Source organism: Danio aesculapii, chromosome 19 (genome assembly GCF_903798145.1).
Source record: "Danio aesculapii chromosome 19, fDanAes4.1, whole genome shotgun sequence".
NCBI classification, from domain to species: Eukaryota; Metazoa; Chordata; class Actinopteri; order Cypriniformes; family Danionidae; genus Danio; species Danio aesculapii.
Genome location: NC_079453.1, coordinates 11,961,661 through 11,979,327, shown reverse-complemented (window position 1 = coordinate 11,979,327; position 17,667 = coordinate 11,961,661). Strand labels below are relative to the sequence as shown.

At 36.4% G+C, this 17,667-nt stretch overlaps 1 protein-coding gene across 1 annotated transcript in view; it reads left to right on the top strand.

Moving 5' to 3' along the window:
- grin2da (glutamate receptor, ionotropic, N-methyl D-aspartate 2D, a) overlaps positions 1-17,667 on the top strand; it is a 42,770-nt gene that overhangs the window by 13,734 nt on the left and 11,369 nt on the right. The window contains exons 4-7 of the mRNA XM_056480104.1: positions 1,376-1,529; positions 6,561-6,686; positions 6,900-7,129; positions 9,646-9,806. Of these exons, the coding sequence (XP_056336079.1) occupies positions 1,376-1,529; positions 6,561-6,686; positions 6,900-7,129; positions 9,646-9,806 (671 nt within the window). The remainder of the gene's footprint in view (positions 1-1,375; positions 1,530-6,560; positions 6,687-6,899; positions 7,130-9,645; positions 9,807-17,667) is intronic.

Sequence of the window (17,667 nt, the reverse complement as noted above, 5' to 3'; positions counted from 1 at the left end):
ATATCATAGTCAAAAACAGGCGAGTGGTTGGTACAGGTGGCAAAGAATCAATAACATAAAAACCAGGCAAGGAACAAACACGGAATGACTAGATAGGATTAACGCTTCATAATGCTACAATAACATTGAACAAGACTCAGCAACAAAGTGTGTGCTGTCTTTATAGTCTATGAAATCAGTCCATAATGATCCTCCGGCTGTGTGTGTAATCAGTGGGAAAAAGGAACTGGTGTGTGCGAGGTGCAGGCTGGGAGTTGTAGCTCGTTAATGTGGCGATCCACATCCGCTAGATTGCTGGTGATCATAACAGACTGCAAATTTTTCAGTTCATCAACTATCCCTTTAATGAAATATAAAAACTGCTCCAGATTAAAAAGAATATGAAACCTGGAAGTAAATCATTCCTAGCTACATCATTTATTGGCACTTTTTGGTAATTTTTATTGCAAATTTTTTTTGTTAATTTTAATTTATTGACTTACTAATTGACAGCATACAGAAACTGTGAGGTTGCAGGCTCGTAATTTCTTTTTTGATATATTTCTTCAGCATTCTCCTCACTTGACCTGGTCTGACAGAAGCGTCCACAGTTTTTATGCACGTCTTTGAAAATACATTTAAAGGAGTGAATAAAAACAAGTGAGAGAGCTAAGTGCACCAGAAGGGATTGTGTTCTGTTTGTACTTTGCTACTTGATAAATCCCTCAGACATACTAGACTTTCAACTTCATGCTCAGACCCTAGTAATTTAGATAGTTATTTAACACTTAGCGAGGTGTCTGTAATGAAACCAAGTATTTAATATATCAAAAACACTCCACAACCCACTCAAAACCGAGTAGTTCAGCTACTCTAGTCTAGAGTCATGACATGATTATTTTTATTCATCAACTATTGATGCTAAACTGACCAAGCGCTCACCTCTGATATCAACCTGCCATCAGGTTTACCATCATTATAACATTCAGTGCCTCTAATACAAAAGACATCAAACTTTAAAAATAAATGTGACTAAAACAGTCAACTGATTACTGCTGTCTCAGTTGGTGAAAGATGTTGCCTAGCAAGATGGAACAGTAAAACATAAACAGACAGTGTTAAAATAGTCATTATACACATGAGGTAAATTCAAGCTGTTGCAGATTATAGGTATAAATGCCCCATTTTATTCTGGCTTTATCATTTTAACACAAATTTAGTACAAGTCAGTTGGATATTTTATGAAAATAAAGATTTGCAAAAACAGCCACAACTAGATTTAATGGTGGTTCAAATGTTAAACATATGAAACAAGCAACACCCATCATAAAAGTGTGACTTGTTTTTTGAATCCACTTTCTCTGTTGGTAATGTGATTAGCCTTTTCCTCCACCAGGTGGTGTCGAAGCGGGCCGACATGGCGATCGGCTCCCTGACTATTAATGAAGAGAGGTCAGAGGTTGTGGAGTTCTCTGTCCCGTTTGTGGAGACGGGCATCAGTGTCATGGTTTCTCGCAGCAACGGCACTGTGTCGCCATCTGCTTTCCTCGGTAAGAGAACAGGAGGGTGCTTTAGCTTTAATTTGATCTTTTAGGCTTTTGGCAGACACTTATTCAAACATATATTTGATCAGTGGGTCCATTTTGCTTGGAAATCAAAGTCTTGACCTTGGTTTTGCCAAGTGCTGTGCTCTACCAGTTCAACTGCGAGATTCTTTTTACTTCAGATGTGGTCAAATATATATGGTTTATTAGAGATGTGCATCATGATTCGCTTCATTAATGTTTCATTTTGTAACCGAATAGTCTAACAAGTCTCCAGACATTCAAAGTATCGGTATGCATAAACGATCCGTTTAAAATAGCCTTTCAAATATCTGTGAATCAAACATGCTGTTGAAAGATAGACTATATACTGTCCATATTCTGTATGTGATGTGCTTTGCATACATTATGATCGTTGTACATTAAACGTCAGCATTCATTCATTCAATGTTAGCCAATACAGACTTATTTACAGCTAAATCAATAAGAAATATAGTATCACACTTAAAATTGTAACCAGAATTTTTTAAAATAAAAATGAAGTCATCACATGTAAAGTTATAGTTGTTCAGTTGTTATGAACCCACTTACTGTACTTGTTCTGACATGTTTGAAGTTTTGTTTGCACATGACAGATGGCAAAAACTTATGAACTAGCAACATGTACAGTAAGGGTATTATATTTGTTAGGATATTAATATTGGGACTGTTGTGTCAGGTGTTTGTTCATAGTGTTTCTCGTTGGAATCAATGTAAATTTTCTTCTACTTTTCTTTATAACCAGCAGTGTAACATGCCAGTTAGAAACAAAACTTCAGACTTTTCTTTTACATTTAAATAATCCCTCATCTTGTTTATTTCTGAGTGGGTTTCTCTGAAATTGTGGTGCGTGAGAGAGAAACCAAACACATGCAAGCACTGAGGTAAATCTTTTCCACTTCAAAAAAACAATATGCTTATTTAATAACGCCACGCCCTCATTCACCATTGCCTACATTAGTTCACTAATATAGTCCACTTAAAGGAGTGAGAAAACTGGGTGCACCAGAATAGATGATGTTTTGTTTGTGCTCTGCTAGTTGATGAATTCTGAACCGAAATAGATTTTCATCTTCTTGGTCAGACTGTGATGGTTATTTAACACATAGGGCCCTATCATACACCCTGCGCAATAAGGCGCAATACGTGTTTCCACAATGTGTTGCTAGTTTCAGACCAGCACAACCCTAATTTTCCCGTTTTCTGCCACGTTGTTTATATAGCAAATTCAATTGCGCCACTTTGTAAACTCATGGGGCCCTATCATATACCCGGCGCAACAAGGCGCAAGACGTGTTTCCACCACGTGTTGGTATTTTCATATCAATGCAACCTTAATTTTCCGGTCTTCCGCTATGTTGTTTATATAGCAAATCCATTTGTGCCATTTTGTGGACTCATGGTCTAGAAAGGAGGTGTGTTAAGGCACATTGTTAGTGCGTTGCTATTTTGCGGAGCTGAAAACACGTCTAAAGTCCAGCGCAGAGTGCGTCAGTATAAATATATATATATATATATATATATATATATATATATATATATATATATATATATATATATATATATATATATATATATATATATATATATATATGAGCAATATCCCACAAGTAGCAGTGCGATATGGCTGTATATCAGCACTGGAGGGAGGCGTGTGTTGGCAAGAGGCCACATGCCGGGTGCCTTAGTGTCCCTCCAGTGACTATATACAGCCATATTGCACTGCTACTCATGTGATATTGCTTTTATTGGATACAACAGTTCGGCTGCATAATCGTGTATATAAAAAAGAAAATCAAACACGGAGAGTCTAAAAACCCTTTTGTATGAGGAACTACTTTCTTCCGCGATTCATTCACATCTGCAGCTGACATCAGAACAGCAGAAACCATTTCTAATTCACCAACGTCACTTCAGAGCTAGTATTTGAATGATTCTCCTGCATAATGTCTAAAGTGATGACAAAATAGTTGAATTTGCTCACATTTTAAGATGAAGTCTGAACGGCATGAAAAGCCATCAGTCTACAGAGATTTCAGTATTTCTCTGTTGCAGTCAGGATATCACAAAAATAAGCCCCCCAAAAAAGCAAAGCAAAGCAAAGTAAACACTACCAGATTACTGTTGTGTTTGCGATAAGAAAAAACACTAAACATATTCAGGCATTTCTTCTTTCTTTCTTTTTACTGAACTAGTCTGCAGAAACAAAAACAGGAGACGCATTAGAAACAAACAGATGGTCAACCAAAAAGTTATATAAAGAGTGGCCAACACAAAATACACACATTCCTGATATGTGAGTCCCATCTCACATTTAATACACTACAACTACTATGGTATAAATACAGCACTGCAACATACAAAAGAGAGAGAGATCGACTTAGAATGTCACTCCCCAGTATAATAATGATTTGATCAGCTGTAGTTAGAAATTACGCTGTTTTTCTCCTCTAAGGGCTTATTATGTGTCTCTGTCGCCATCTTGTGGATAGACAACGTCAACTATCATTTCTCTACTTAATGACAGGCATATGGCCACTGATACGCTGTATCTCCAAAATTATAAATATTTAAAATAGGCACTATCCTTATAAATAAACTGCATAGTTGCAATCTAAACAACTACATTCTTGCCTGAAAAAGCCTCAAAAGTACATTATTTTGTCCTACAGCAGCAATATTTGTCAAATTATAGAGTGTCCTCTGCTTGTCACTGTATGTGGGTGAAGTAATACACAAGGGTGAAGAGGCTGTACGAGTGCTGTTATTTGCAGAATATCGCATTATTCCCCAACATGCCCCATTATTGTATTATAAAGGTTAAGGATTTTTGCAAAGGTCATCCTTTTGTCACAATATACATTTCATATCACTTCTTTTTTTTTTCTAAAAGGTCCTAAACTATTCATTGGAACATCTGTTCGTTCTAAACCTCTCTTTTCTGAGAGTCTACTATGCTCTGATTGGTCAGATGCCAAAGTCTGTTGTGACTGCTCTGCCTCTAGAAGCATGTGTTGGAAGCAAAACCCCATTACCATATCTGGATCTCATCTCCCAGTGCTTCCACAGTCTTTAACGATTGTACACACTGTAGGACAGAAATGATGGCATTGATTTTTTTTGATCAATTCATGCCAAGATCAATGATGACACATTGAAAGGACTGATCGACCCCGAACCTCCATCGCAAAGCACGACTTCAGCTGGCCATCTCTCTGTAATGTTTTCATTTAGTTTGTGGCATGTTACGAGAGGTTATAGCTCTATAATTATTCTACATTAGGAGCAAGTGTATGTCCATCAGAATTAATGAGGGCTTGTGGCAAAAATGTCACAAAACTGAATAACAGAAACCTACAGATTGAAGATAATGGGGTAAAAATGGCTGTGGATAATTAAAGTAAAGCTGTTATGACTATCTCCACTCAATTGCAGTGTTTCAAATTGAGCTATACATTCAGTTTCACATCACATTTGGGTTTCTTTTACTTTTTTAACAATAGTCAGAGATCCATTTAGCTGTTTTTGTGAAAGTGTATAAAATGTGTAAAAGTGTAAAAAAGTGTATAAAAATCTTGATACCAACATGATATTGACAACACAAACCAACCACAGTGCTTTCGAGTCAAAATTGATGTTGTTCGTGCCTGGCCATCCGGTGAAGACCACAGGTTGGCATTATGAAAAATTGTTATGGATTTACGTAGATCTGTTATGGCAGTGAAGCTGAAATTCAATTCAATCTGTTCTTTCTATAAGAAGACTGTAAAATTATTTATCAAGCACCTCAGACTATAAAAACTTTGCAGACCTTTTACATTTACAAACAAGTTACATTACACACTACATGAAAGGAAAGTCACAGCATTATGAGCAGCATTTTTATGGTTAAAAAATGAATAGAAGTGAATGAAACAAGAAGTCTCAAGCCAAAACAATTCCAATGGCTACACCCTCTTTAACATGAAAGAATAAGGCGATAATCATTAATATGTTGAGTAATCGCATCTTAGCACCCTAAATCCTAATCAAAACAAAATTGTGCTGTGCCTTAGACCAGGGGTTTTCAAACTGTGGGGTGCGTCCCACTAGGGAGGCGCCAGCACCTATTAAGGGGGGCACGAGACATTGAGGCGTGCACTCCAGTAAATTATGATGACGATTTTTATGCATTCACTTGAGGGAATAATATGATTTAGCTCCACAGCTAACTATCAGGCACGTGTAGAGTTAATGTGTTCCAGTAAAATATATACAAATAAAATAACCCGGGTGCTTTTTAAAACGAATGACGGTGAATGAATGAAAGTAAAACCAGTGAGCTGTCTGACAAAAAAGTGCCCTTCTGAATCAAATCACCAGAATGCCCTTCTGGATCTTTCACTTAGTTTGAAGACACTACTGACTACGTTTACATGGACATCAGTAATAGTTATTTGCCTTAATCTGTGTACAAACAGTGTAATACTCACTTCTTGAGTATTTTTGAAAGGTCTACTTTTACTCATTCTTTGGGTAATATTTACAACAGATACTTTTACTCTTCTTGCACTGCATTTTTAGGCAAGTAATGGTACTTTTACTTAAGTATGATTTTTCAGTACTCTTTCCACCACTGATGATACTAACATCTAAAACACTTTATTTTAATTTCATGGGATATTTAATGACAAACTTCATTGTGGCTCATTGTTTTGAGTGTGGTCAGACTAGTTTCTTCAACATCTCATCCAAAGCCTACTGTTTTGGTTTGATATGATTTTTTGTCGTAGGCTGAAATAGCTGAAATCATTCAGTTTAGGGATGCAAAACTGTAATGGAGTTCAAAACCTGCCTGGAATTACTAAAAGGGAAGGAAAAAACTGCATTTCCCTTGCAAATAATTTCACACCTTAGAAGCAGTCAATCAGAATCAAGCATTCAACAGCCCCGTAGTGTAAGACTCCATGTACCGTCCTCCATTAATTTTCATAAATGTGTCTTTTCCGCTATTGGCAGAGCCGTACAGTCCAGCTGTGTGGGTGATGATGTTCGTCATGTGCTTGTCTGTGGTCGCTGTAACCGTCTTCATATTCGAGTTCTTCAGCCCTGTCGGATATAACCGAAGCCTACAGAGCGGCAAGAGTGAGTCCTTTATATATTTTAAGGCTTTGCTCCAGGCACTTTCTTGAAGGCAATCAGCAATGAAGGGCTTGTTTACAGATTGTTATTATCATTGTAAGCATGTTCCACAACAGACCTCCAGCTATAATCCGTCTTCTCTTCTGTGTCTCACTGTTTTCTCCCTTCGCGCTTGCTGTTATCGTAATAAGACGTGTCTGTGTTTTCTTCTGTCAGCGGCTGGAGGTTCAAAGTTCACTATAGGGAAGTCTATTTGGCTGCTGTGGGCTCTGGTGTTTAATAACTCCGTTCCGGTGGAGAACCCGAGAGGCACTACCAGTAAGATAATGGTGCTGGTCTGGGCTTTCTTTGCTGTCATCTTTCTGGCCAGCTACACTGCTAACCTGGCAGCTTTCATGATCCAAGAGGAGTACATCGACACCGTGTCAGGACTCAGCGATAAGAAGGTAGACCATGAGATGTGGGTCTTTTAATTAGGAAGAAATGTTCCAATTTGCTATTATGGCAAGTAATAAAAATATGATTTGTCATGTTTAATAGTTGTATAATTCTTCATCTATTTTGCAAATAACATGAGATGAAAAAGATGAAATACAATTACTATTTATTGTATATAGTTAAATATGTGTACAATCAAATATTTTTATATTTTATTAAATATATGAAATATTTAGATTACATTTGTTTAAATAAAATGACATTGCTAATATGTTTTAACATTTGTATAATATTAAAACATTTCTTCCTAAATAAGCAGTTAATGAAACTTGTACTTATTTTTTTATCATTTACTCTGTATATTATTATTGTGATGCCTAAATTTATTTACAGAAATAAAAAGTAACTGTTGTTTTAAAGTAATTCGTAATCTTTGTTGTAGAAATAATGTAGAATACAAATCAAGTACAAACCCAAATCAGAAAAAGTTGGACCAGTGTGGATTTCTAAATTTACTTTGACTTGTATTTCATTGCAGTCAATACAACAAACATTATTTAATGTGTTCCTGACGATTTTTACTGTAAGATATTTGGACACTGCATCAAGAATTGTTTTTTATCTATAAGTGATATAACCACATGGGCTCAAGACTACTTTTGCAAAGCTTTGTCAAGTACCACAATATGTAGTTACATCCACAAATGTCAGTTAAAACTGTACTGTGCCAAAAGGAAGCCCTATGTTAACAGTGTCCAGAAGCGACTTCTCTGGGCTCGTAGGCATCTGAGATGGACCATCACAAAGTGGAAACATGTATTGTGGTCAGATAGATCAGTATGTCAGGTATTTTTCGGCAGAAATGGACGCTGTACGCTCCGAAACAAAAAAGAAAAGGATCATCCAGACTGCAACCAGCAATTAGTCAAGCAACAAGCAACACGTTTTCCATACTGTCCTAACTTTTTATGATTTGAGGTTGTATTTATCAGTTTATTAGTGTTGTTTTAGTATTGTATATTACAGTTGTATTTAATGTTTTGAAGTAACTTTTAGTTCTAAATTTTACTTTAGAATTTTGGTTTTAGTCATTATGTTGTGTGCTTTCTCATTTTCATTCATGTTTATATTTAAAACTAGCTTAATATTTCTATCTAGCTTCATTTATACTTCACCAGTTATTGTAATTCATCAATAGACCATTTCAATGTGGTGGAACATTTCCTGTTTGTTGTTAAACGATTTCCTAACTGTAACAAGAGGCAAATCAATCCTAACTTGATGTTAAAACTGCTGTCAGAACATTATCAATATGTGGCCCTTTTTGGATTCTCGGAAGCTTTGATAATTAAAATGTAAAACAGGAAATACGTAAGGACCATTGTTATTGTTTACATCCCTCGAAATAGTCTCTATGTTAGATATTTGCCGAGGTAACATTTCTACGCCATTTTCCTTTAAGTTTTCCTTCTAATATTTTGATTTTATTTCGTTTAACTAACAATTTAACAATCTCCCAGTATTTAACAAATAGAAATACAATAATATATTAATTTATGAAAGTACTTAATGAAAAATATATCAGCTCACTGTTAGTTCATGTAAATATTTACATTTTAATAATCTAATTTGTAAGTTGAGTTTATATTTTATTTATATATTATGTATGTATGAACAATACATATCTAAAGTTTTTTTTGTAAACTTTTAATTGTTAATTCATGTTTGCAGAACTCCTTTTAAATAACATTACCAAAGAAGCATGTTGAATTTAATAATGCATTTTGGCTCTGCAAGGACAAATGACCAGCTAAATTAATTATAGGTAGAACATTGAAAATCTGGCAATTAAAAAAACAATGAAATTGACCCAAGATACTTAACCACATGATAAAGGAGGTCCTGAATGTCCCAAAAATATCAATAACTCATTTTCGGCCAAGCTAATGCCTTACGCCCTTGCATGGCAGTATTAGTAAACGTTGCAATTAAATAAGATCAATAAACACCTTAAAAGTGCTAGTTTATGTAAACAAACGTTAACAAATGTAATCTTATTTTAAAGTGCTACCAATTATTAATTTTAACTACATACACTAGTTATCAGCCATAAAATGACAAGAATTATTGGATCATCAGTATTGTTTACAATTTTAATTTCGGTGCATCCCTTGCTGGAGCTGATATGTACTAAAGTGAGCTAAAATGGCGGTTTTATAAGAGTAGCTTGCATCACAGTGATAAGTATATCCTCTATTAATCTCTTTAACCAGGTCTCATTTGAATCTGAACCAGACATTTGTTTGTGTGAAGCTGTTGAGGCCAAATTATGCAAATATATCATCAGCTTGTAATCATATAAAACAATGATTCAATTTTCATGGGTTTTATTCCCCCCTCCTCCCGCCACGTTTTGGTTTCCCATCATACTTAGCAAAATGATTAATTAACCAAATTTCAATGGTCTGAAATGTAATATCATATTTCAGAAAGCTAATGAAGTATCTCCCACTTGTGTTTGCAGTTTCAGCATCCCACTGAACAGTATCCTCCCTTGCGCTTCGGCACCGTCCCAAATGGCAGTACAGAGGAGAATATACGCAGCAATTACCCCAACATGCATCAGTACATGGTGCGGAACAACCAGAGAGGAGTGGAAGATGCCATCGAAAACCTTAAAACCGGGTAAGTCTTAAGTACCAATGGGTATGTTTACAGGCACATCAGTAGTCTAATCATTTATGTTATTCTGAATAATCATTATGAGTAAGATGTTTCAATGAGTTGGTTTTAGAGTGACATAAACCTCATTTTAGGCTCATTGATATAGTACATATAGTATAGAACATGTCATTATGTTCGCACTTGACGGGATTCTTTAGTCCCTTTTTGTTATGATACCATATACAGTTTTGGGTGTTTCTTTTTTAATTTTACCAAAGCTTCAAGTGCAGTGAGCTATTCATCATGCTATATATGCAAACAGATGAAAGTGAATACAAATTATTGCTCATACCAATAATATTTATTGTTTGCTGTCAAATTGCTGTTTATCCTGTCGTAAAACGTGGATGATGAATGCTGAATTAAAGATATACTGATCATAAATGTTTTCAGCACTACCCTAAAGAGGCATAAGTTGCTACATTTTGTTAGTTTCATGTGTACACTACCTGACGTAAGTCTTGTCGACCCCAGTTCTAAGAGCAACAAATAACTTGACTTCCAGTTGATCATTTGGAAAAGTGGCGGAAGGTAGATTTTTCCCATGAATCATCTGTTGAACTGTATCCCAATCATCACAAATACTGCAGAAGACCTATTGGAACCCACATAGACTCAAGATTCTCTTAGAAATCAGTCAAGTTTGGTGAAGGAAAAATCATGGTTTGGGGTTACATTCAGTATGGGGGTGTGCGAGAGATCTGCAGAGTGGATGGCAACATCAACAGCCTGAGGTATCAAGACATTTGTGCTGCCCATTACATTACAAACCAGAGGAGAGGGCAAATTCTTCAGCAGGATAGCGCTCCTTCTCATACTTCAGCCTCCACATCAAAGTTCCTGAAAGCAAAGGTCAAGGTGCTCCAGGATTGGCCAGTCCACTCACCAGACAATGAACCTTATTGAGGGTAAGATGAAGGAGGAGGCATTGAAGATGAACGCAAGAGAGATGTATGCAGAGATATATGGATGCAGTCCTCTAAGCTCATGGAAGTCATACACAATATTAAGACTTTTGTCTAAGCAAAGTCAGACGTTACTGTCCTAATTAAATCATTAAAAATCAAGGCATGATCATATTTTATTTTGGTAAAATAAGCGTAATCTAGAGGTCTTTGCCTTTTCATATAAGCCACTTCTGATACCAAGTGATCAACTAGAAGTCAAGTTATTATTTGTTGTTCCTAAAACTTGGATAGACGACAAGGCTTTTATCAGGTTGTGTATATTGTGACTGCTGAGTGTTTAATGCACGTTTATGCACCCTGTCATATTACTCAACGCTTAATGTCATCTTTCTGGAGGGAAAGTATGCCAATAAACTTATCATATCTAATTAACTTTACTCATCTGTTCATGCAGAGGAAATTAATTCCTAGCTGTTTTCTTATGTTAAAACCATAACATTTTACTTTAAATGTATATAATTATAATTTTGTCTATATTTTTTCCACATCACAAAACAAAGCAAACTTTTACATTTCTTTTCATTTACTCGCTCCTTCTAGCTAAAATAAACCTTTTAACCACTTCTGTTAAAAAGATTGTTATTTAACAAAGAATCTACTCAATTTTATAAAAAGTATGATTACTTTGCATGTGTTTATATCAGAGTACATAATGCTATGTGTGTGTGAGAGAGAAAGAGATATTGTTTTTTTAATATACTTTAAAATGTAGTTTATTCCTGTGATGGTAAAGCTTAAATTTCAGTGTCATTACTCTAGTCTTTGATGTCACGTTCCTTCATAAATCAGTCTAATATAATGAATGTGTGCTCAAAAACATTTCCAGTCCAAGTAAAAACTGCTTAAATATTGTTGTAATTGTTGTAAATTATAAATTTTTGTCGATAAATATAGCAATTTGATAAACAGGAGGTCTATTTTTACAACAATGTAAGGCATTTGTAAGTCTTTATAGTCAAGTTACATCAATTTAATTCATCTTTACTGAATAAAACTGAGCCCAAATTTTAAACAGTAGCTTAACTACAATAGTTAGACATCAAGAAACACTGTCCTATTATAACAAAACACTTGTGATGTTCCATATTTGTAAATTTGCGAGTGAGAAATCTGCCAAAATGGTCTCTAAATCACACCACAAAAGTGTTACGTCCCAATGAATCAAGATGTTCTTTTTAGCAGTGGGGAAAAACAGATGTGCTCACAAGTAATTGACGGATATGGCTGACATGATGGATCACAACAGAGGCGTTAATTATTTCGTTGGCTGTTGCTTTTCGTCTCCATTTCCTTGGAGGGTGTGAAGATTGACTTTCATCCTTGTTGCCGTGTCACAAGACGGACCAAACATCCAGCGAGCACCACTACTCTTTTAACTGAATTAGTGACAGTGTTATTGATATTTCTGGCTTAACATACTTCAGTCAAACTTCATTTACTTTATTTACATCTTCATTACATTTTACATTTATTCATCGAGCTGACAGTTTTATCCAAAGTGACTTACAATCAGGAACATCACAAGCAATTTATTTAAACTGGGCAAAGTATTTTTTACTTTTGTTCAAAAGTTTGGGGTTTATAAGTTTTATATTTTAATTAATACTTTTATTCAATAAAGATGTGTTACATATTATGTATTGTTGTAAAAGGTTTATTTTTCAAATAAATGCCAGGCTTTTGAACTTTTCTTTCAAACATGATAAAAAAGTATGGTTTACTTTAGAATATTAAGCAGCACAAAACAGCTTTCAGTATTAATACACAGACACATTTAACTGATACTGTAGCTTTTCATATAGTTATTACTTATATACTTATTATTAAATAATTTATTCCAAATGTTTTTAATATTTCAGATGCCATAGGCCAACACATATGGTTATCCTCAAGGAACTCCCATCCTTGGTGTATAAATTCTTGTAAAAAGAATATACAGTTGAAGTCAGATTTATTAGCTCCGTTTTGATTTTCTTTATCTTTTTTAAATATTTCACAAATGAAGTGTAACAGAGCAAGGCAGTCTTATTTGTTTTATTTCAGCTAGAATAAAAGGAGTTTTTAAATTTTTTAAAATAATTTTAAGGTCAAAATTATTATAAAGGCCTCTATATATTGCCCCTTTAAACAATATATATATTTTTTCAATAGTCTACAGAAAAAAACATCATTATACAATAACTTGCCTAATTACCCTAACCTGCCTAATTAACCTAGTTAAGCCTTTAAATGTCACTTTAAGCTGTATAGAAGTGTCTTGAAAAATATCTAGTTAAATATTATTTCCGGTCATCATGGCATTTTAATAAATCAGTTTAGAAATGAGTTATTAAAACTATTATGTTTAGAAATGTGTTGAAAAAAATCTTCTCCCCGTTAAACAGAAATTGGGGAATAAATAAACGGGGCTAATAATTCTGACTGCAACTGTATATAAATATACAACTTGACAAAAGTCTTGTCATTGATCCCAGTTGTAAGGATCAAGTCAAGTTGTAAATAATATCTTGACTTCTAGCTGATCATTTGGAAAAGTGGCAGAAGGTAGATTTTTCAGATGAATCATCCGTTGAACTGCATCCCAACCATCACAAATACTGCAGAAGACCTATTGGAACCCCATAGACCCAACATTCTCACAGAAATCCGTCAAGTTTGGTGAAGGAAAATCATGGTTTGGGGTTCCATTCAGTATGTGGGCGAGTGAGAGATCTGCAGAGTGGATGGCAACATCAACAGCCTGAGGTATCGAGACATTTGTGCTGCCCATTACATAACAAACAACAGGAGAGGGCAAATTCTTCAGCAGGATAGCGCTCCTTCTCATACTTCAGCCTCCACTTCAAAATTCCTTATAGCAAAGAAGGTCAAGGTGCACAAGGATTGGTCAGGCCAGACACCAGACATGATCATTATTAAGCATTTAAGCATTTGGGATAAGATGAAGGAGGAGACAGGAGGAATGCTCTCTTTGCCATTCCAGATGACTTTTTTAAGGAGTTATTTGAGTCATTGAAGAGATGTATGGATGCAGTCATCCAAGCTCATGGGAGTCATGCACAATATTAATTCTTCTTCCACTGTAGCATGACTTTATATTCTATACTGGACATTATTTCTGTTAAGTGACAAGACTTTTGTCTGAGCAAAGTCAGACCTTACTGTCCTAATTAAATAATTAAAAATCAAGGCATGATTATATTTAAATAAGCGTAATCTAAGGGCTTTTGCCTTTCAAATAAGCCACTTCTGATACTGAATGATCAACTAGAAGTCAAGTTATTATTTGTTGCTCCTAAAACATATATAGTCGACAAGACTTTTGTCAGGTAGAGTATATATTTTAAATACTTTCTAATTTACTTACATTTTCATTTATTTATTTATTTTTATTATACATTTATGATTCATATTATTAATTAATGAATTAGTTTTTACTTTTTAATTACACTTATTAATTACTTAAATGTTTATTATTGTAAATTGTTACCAAAGTGAATTTATATGTTAAAGTTTAAGGCAATCACATTAAATAATTTTGTTTTGCCAAATAAATGGCACAAAAGATAACAAATACCGCAAAAACAAACAATAGCATGTCATAGTTATATATTTTTAAAGATTACAGTGTACAGATGGTTTTCAGTGTTTTCCTAGTATGATGAATAATGGTCATATACTGCTTTGCAAACACAGATACATCCTTCAGGAACTACTGTACGAATCGATCAGGTATTGTCATTAACCTTAAGATCCTTATACAATTCAAACAGCTGCTCTTATATAGCATCAGAAAGTGTTTTATTGGTGTCATACAGTGGGTGACCACAGCTCTGGCTGTAGAGGCATGCTGCAATTATATTTGTTCAATCGAGAGTAAAGTTTACTGTGATAGAGCTTTTATGTGTCGAATTCAGTCGACTCCGCTCGAGTTTATAAAACAAAACTTTTATTACATAAAAAGTTTTTATGCAAAAACCTCTTCCATTTCCATCTGCTAGAGTTTAATCATTAACACTTGTGTATTATTAATTTGCTCCTCTGCATTGTTATTTCAGTTCCAGAATGATCAAATAACAGTGTGGTGTCGCAAGCACAGCTTTGCTGATTTAATGTGTGTGCGTGTCTATGGCCATCCTATCTAAACTCAAGTCCCTGCATTATGCATACAAAAGTCATGAATATGCATTCCATTGCAAAAAAAGAAGGTTACGCTTGCTTGCAGGCTAGAATGTAGAATCACAGTCTTCCACTTTGCAATTTCTCCTGAAGATTTCATCTGACGTTCATAAGCACTTGGTTTGTGTAATAGTTGCAGCTTATGAAGTGAGACACTTTTTTCTTTCAAGCCACGCAACCCAATGCAGGACCGCCGGCCCATAAGTCAACATGCCAGGCCTCCAACTATGCGCTAGCTGATTCTCAAAGATACCTCAACAGTCTACCTACTGCTTTTACCGGCTTCCCATTTCAGCGGTGTTGCACTGTGCGCTATCAGACACCTGTCTCTGTGTGTTCTGTTGGTTTGGTTTCACCCTTACTGAAATGTGTGACTCATTTTCCCCCAAGGGCTCTGTTTTGTTGGATACAACACTTCTGACAAAACCTGCCACCTTGAATGCTAATGCGGCTCTCACTGGTCTTAGAGGGCCAAGTTGAGCTTGTTAATAACCTCAAGGTGTGCTTAGCAGGAGGCTGAAGAGTAGCCAGTAATAAGCTGTCAGTTTGGGTTTTTGCTTGGAAGACGTTGGCATGTTACAAGGCAGCAAAAAATATGATCAAGGAAACACCGGCTCACCTGACTCTGATGAAGGCACAATGCTTCCTCCACTTCTGAAAAGCAACTTGTATGGCTTTACAGTAAAGTCTCACCCGCTGAATTATTTAGCGCTGTAATAAGATTAAAGTGAGTTTTCAGACTATTTGAGGAATGTGAGCGCCTGCTTTATCAAGCCTTGCTTAGAAAAGTAATTACACAAAATGAAACTCAAACTGCTATTCAGCCACCATGGAATAAGTGTGCGTTTGTGGTCACAGAACAGATATTGCAGCTAATCCAGTCTCATTTCAGGTGCTTTATTTGAAGACCAGTGTCTGCACAAATTGTTATGCTCTGCCCATTCAGCAAAGCGAGCAGCCAGACAATATCAGCGCTCTTTGGTGATGTTCAGCAAAGTGCTTGTGCGCATATATTATCACGTTTATGGCAAAGACACAAGACGTGTCCCAGAAAAATCTTGAGGTATTTGATTATCCGCCTGCATATAAAAAGAGTACTCTTGCTTAAGATGGTGGTTTACTTAAAAGTTCACTCATGCCTCGCTTGTATAATTAAATTTTCTTCACCATTTATGGTTTTATCTCTTTTTTTAGACATCCATTTTCTTAATTGAAAGAGTAAAGTGGTAGCTAGCGAATTGGCAAACCTATAAATGTAGTCCTGCAAGAATTTAAATGGTATTTCAGTGGAGCTGGCATTAGCATGTGAGTGTTCATTTAAAACAGTGGTCCCCAAACCTTTTTATCACACGGACTGGACAACCCATGGCTATTCTACAGAGGCCCAGGGGCTGCACGTAGATTGCTAGACGACTCTAAGCTGTTTTCTTAGAGGATGACAAGCTGACAAAACATTGCTGCAACTCTGATTCATTCATTCATTTTCTACCGCTTTTCCGGGCCGGGTAGTGGAGGCAGCAGTCTCAAGAGAGAACCCCAGACTTCCCTCTCCCCAGACACTTCCTCCAGCGCCTCCGGGGGGATCCCAAGGCATTCTCAGGCCAACCGAGAGAAATAGTCCCTCTAGTGTGTCCTGGGTCTTCCCCGAGGCCTCCTCCCGGTGGGACATGCCTGCAACACCTTCCTAGGTAGGCGTCCAGGAGGTATCCGAAACAGATGCCTGCGCCACCTCAGCTGACTTCTCTCGATGTGGAGGAGCAGCGGCTCTACTCCGAGCTCCTACTGGGGGGACAGAGCTCCTCACCCTATACATAAGGGTGCGCCCTGCCACCCTGCAAAGGAAACTCATTTCAGCCCCTTGTATCCGAGATCTTGTCTTTTCGGTCATGACCCAAACTCATGACCATAGGTGAGAGTAGGAACGTAGATTGACCCGTAAATCGAGAGCTTTGCCTTTCCGCTCAGCTCCTTCTTTACCACAACGAACCGCATTACTGCTGCCGCTGCACCAATCCGAATGTCAATCTCATGTTCCATCCTTCCGTCACTCTTGAACAAAACCCCAAGATACTTGAACTCCTCCACCTGGGGTAAATACTTTCCTCCAACCTGGAGATGGCAAACCACCTTTTTCCAGTGGAGCACCATGGCCTCAGACTTGGAGGTGCTGATTCTCATCCCAGTCGTGTTACACTAAGCAGCAAACCGCCCCAGTGCATCCATAAAAATTATGAACAGAATTGGTGCCAAAGGGCAGCCCTGCCTGAGTCCAACATGCACTGGAAACACGTCAGACTTATTGCCAGCAATGCGAACCAGCAACTCTGATACAAGTTTTATTTATTGAGAAAATTAAAAAGCACTGCAGTGTTTGAGTGTTCTTTGTTTGTCTGTGGTAATTAGTCTACCGAAATGAATATATGTCTATATATGTTAGAATACGCTCACAGCATTCTGAAAAGTTGAGATATTTTAAAATGGGTGTGCCTGGCCTGGAAGGTGCGAGCATGCTTGCTGCTTGTGCGCATCGCTCTCAATAGTAAATAACAAACCATTGGAAATAACACAATTGCACGTGGAAAAAAACGTAATATGTGTACAGGCCAAATCTGCGCAATTGTCTGCCATCATTTGCGATCTACAGCGGTTGATACTTTTCTTGCACAGGCATGCTG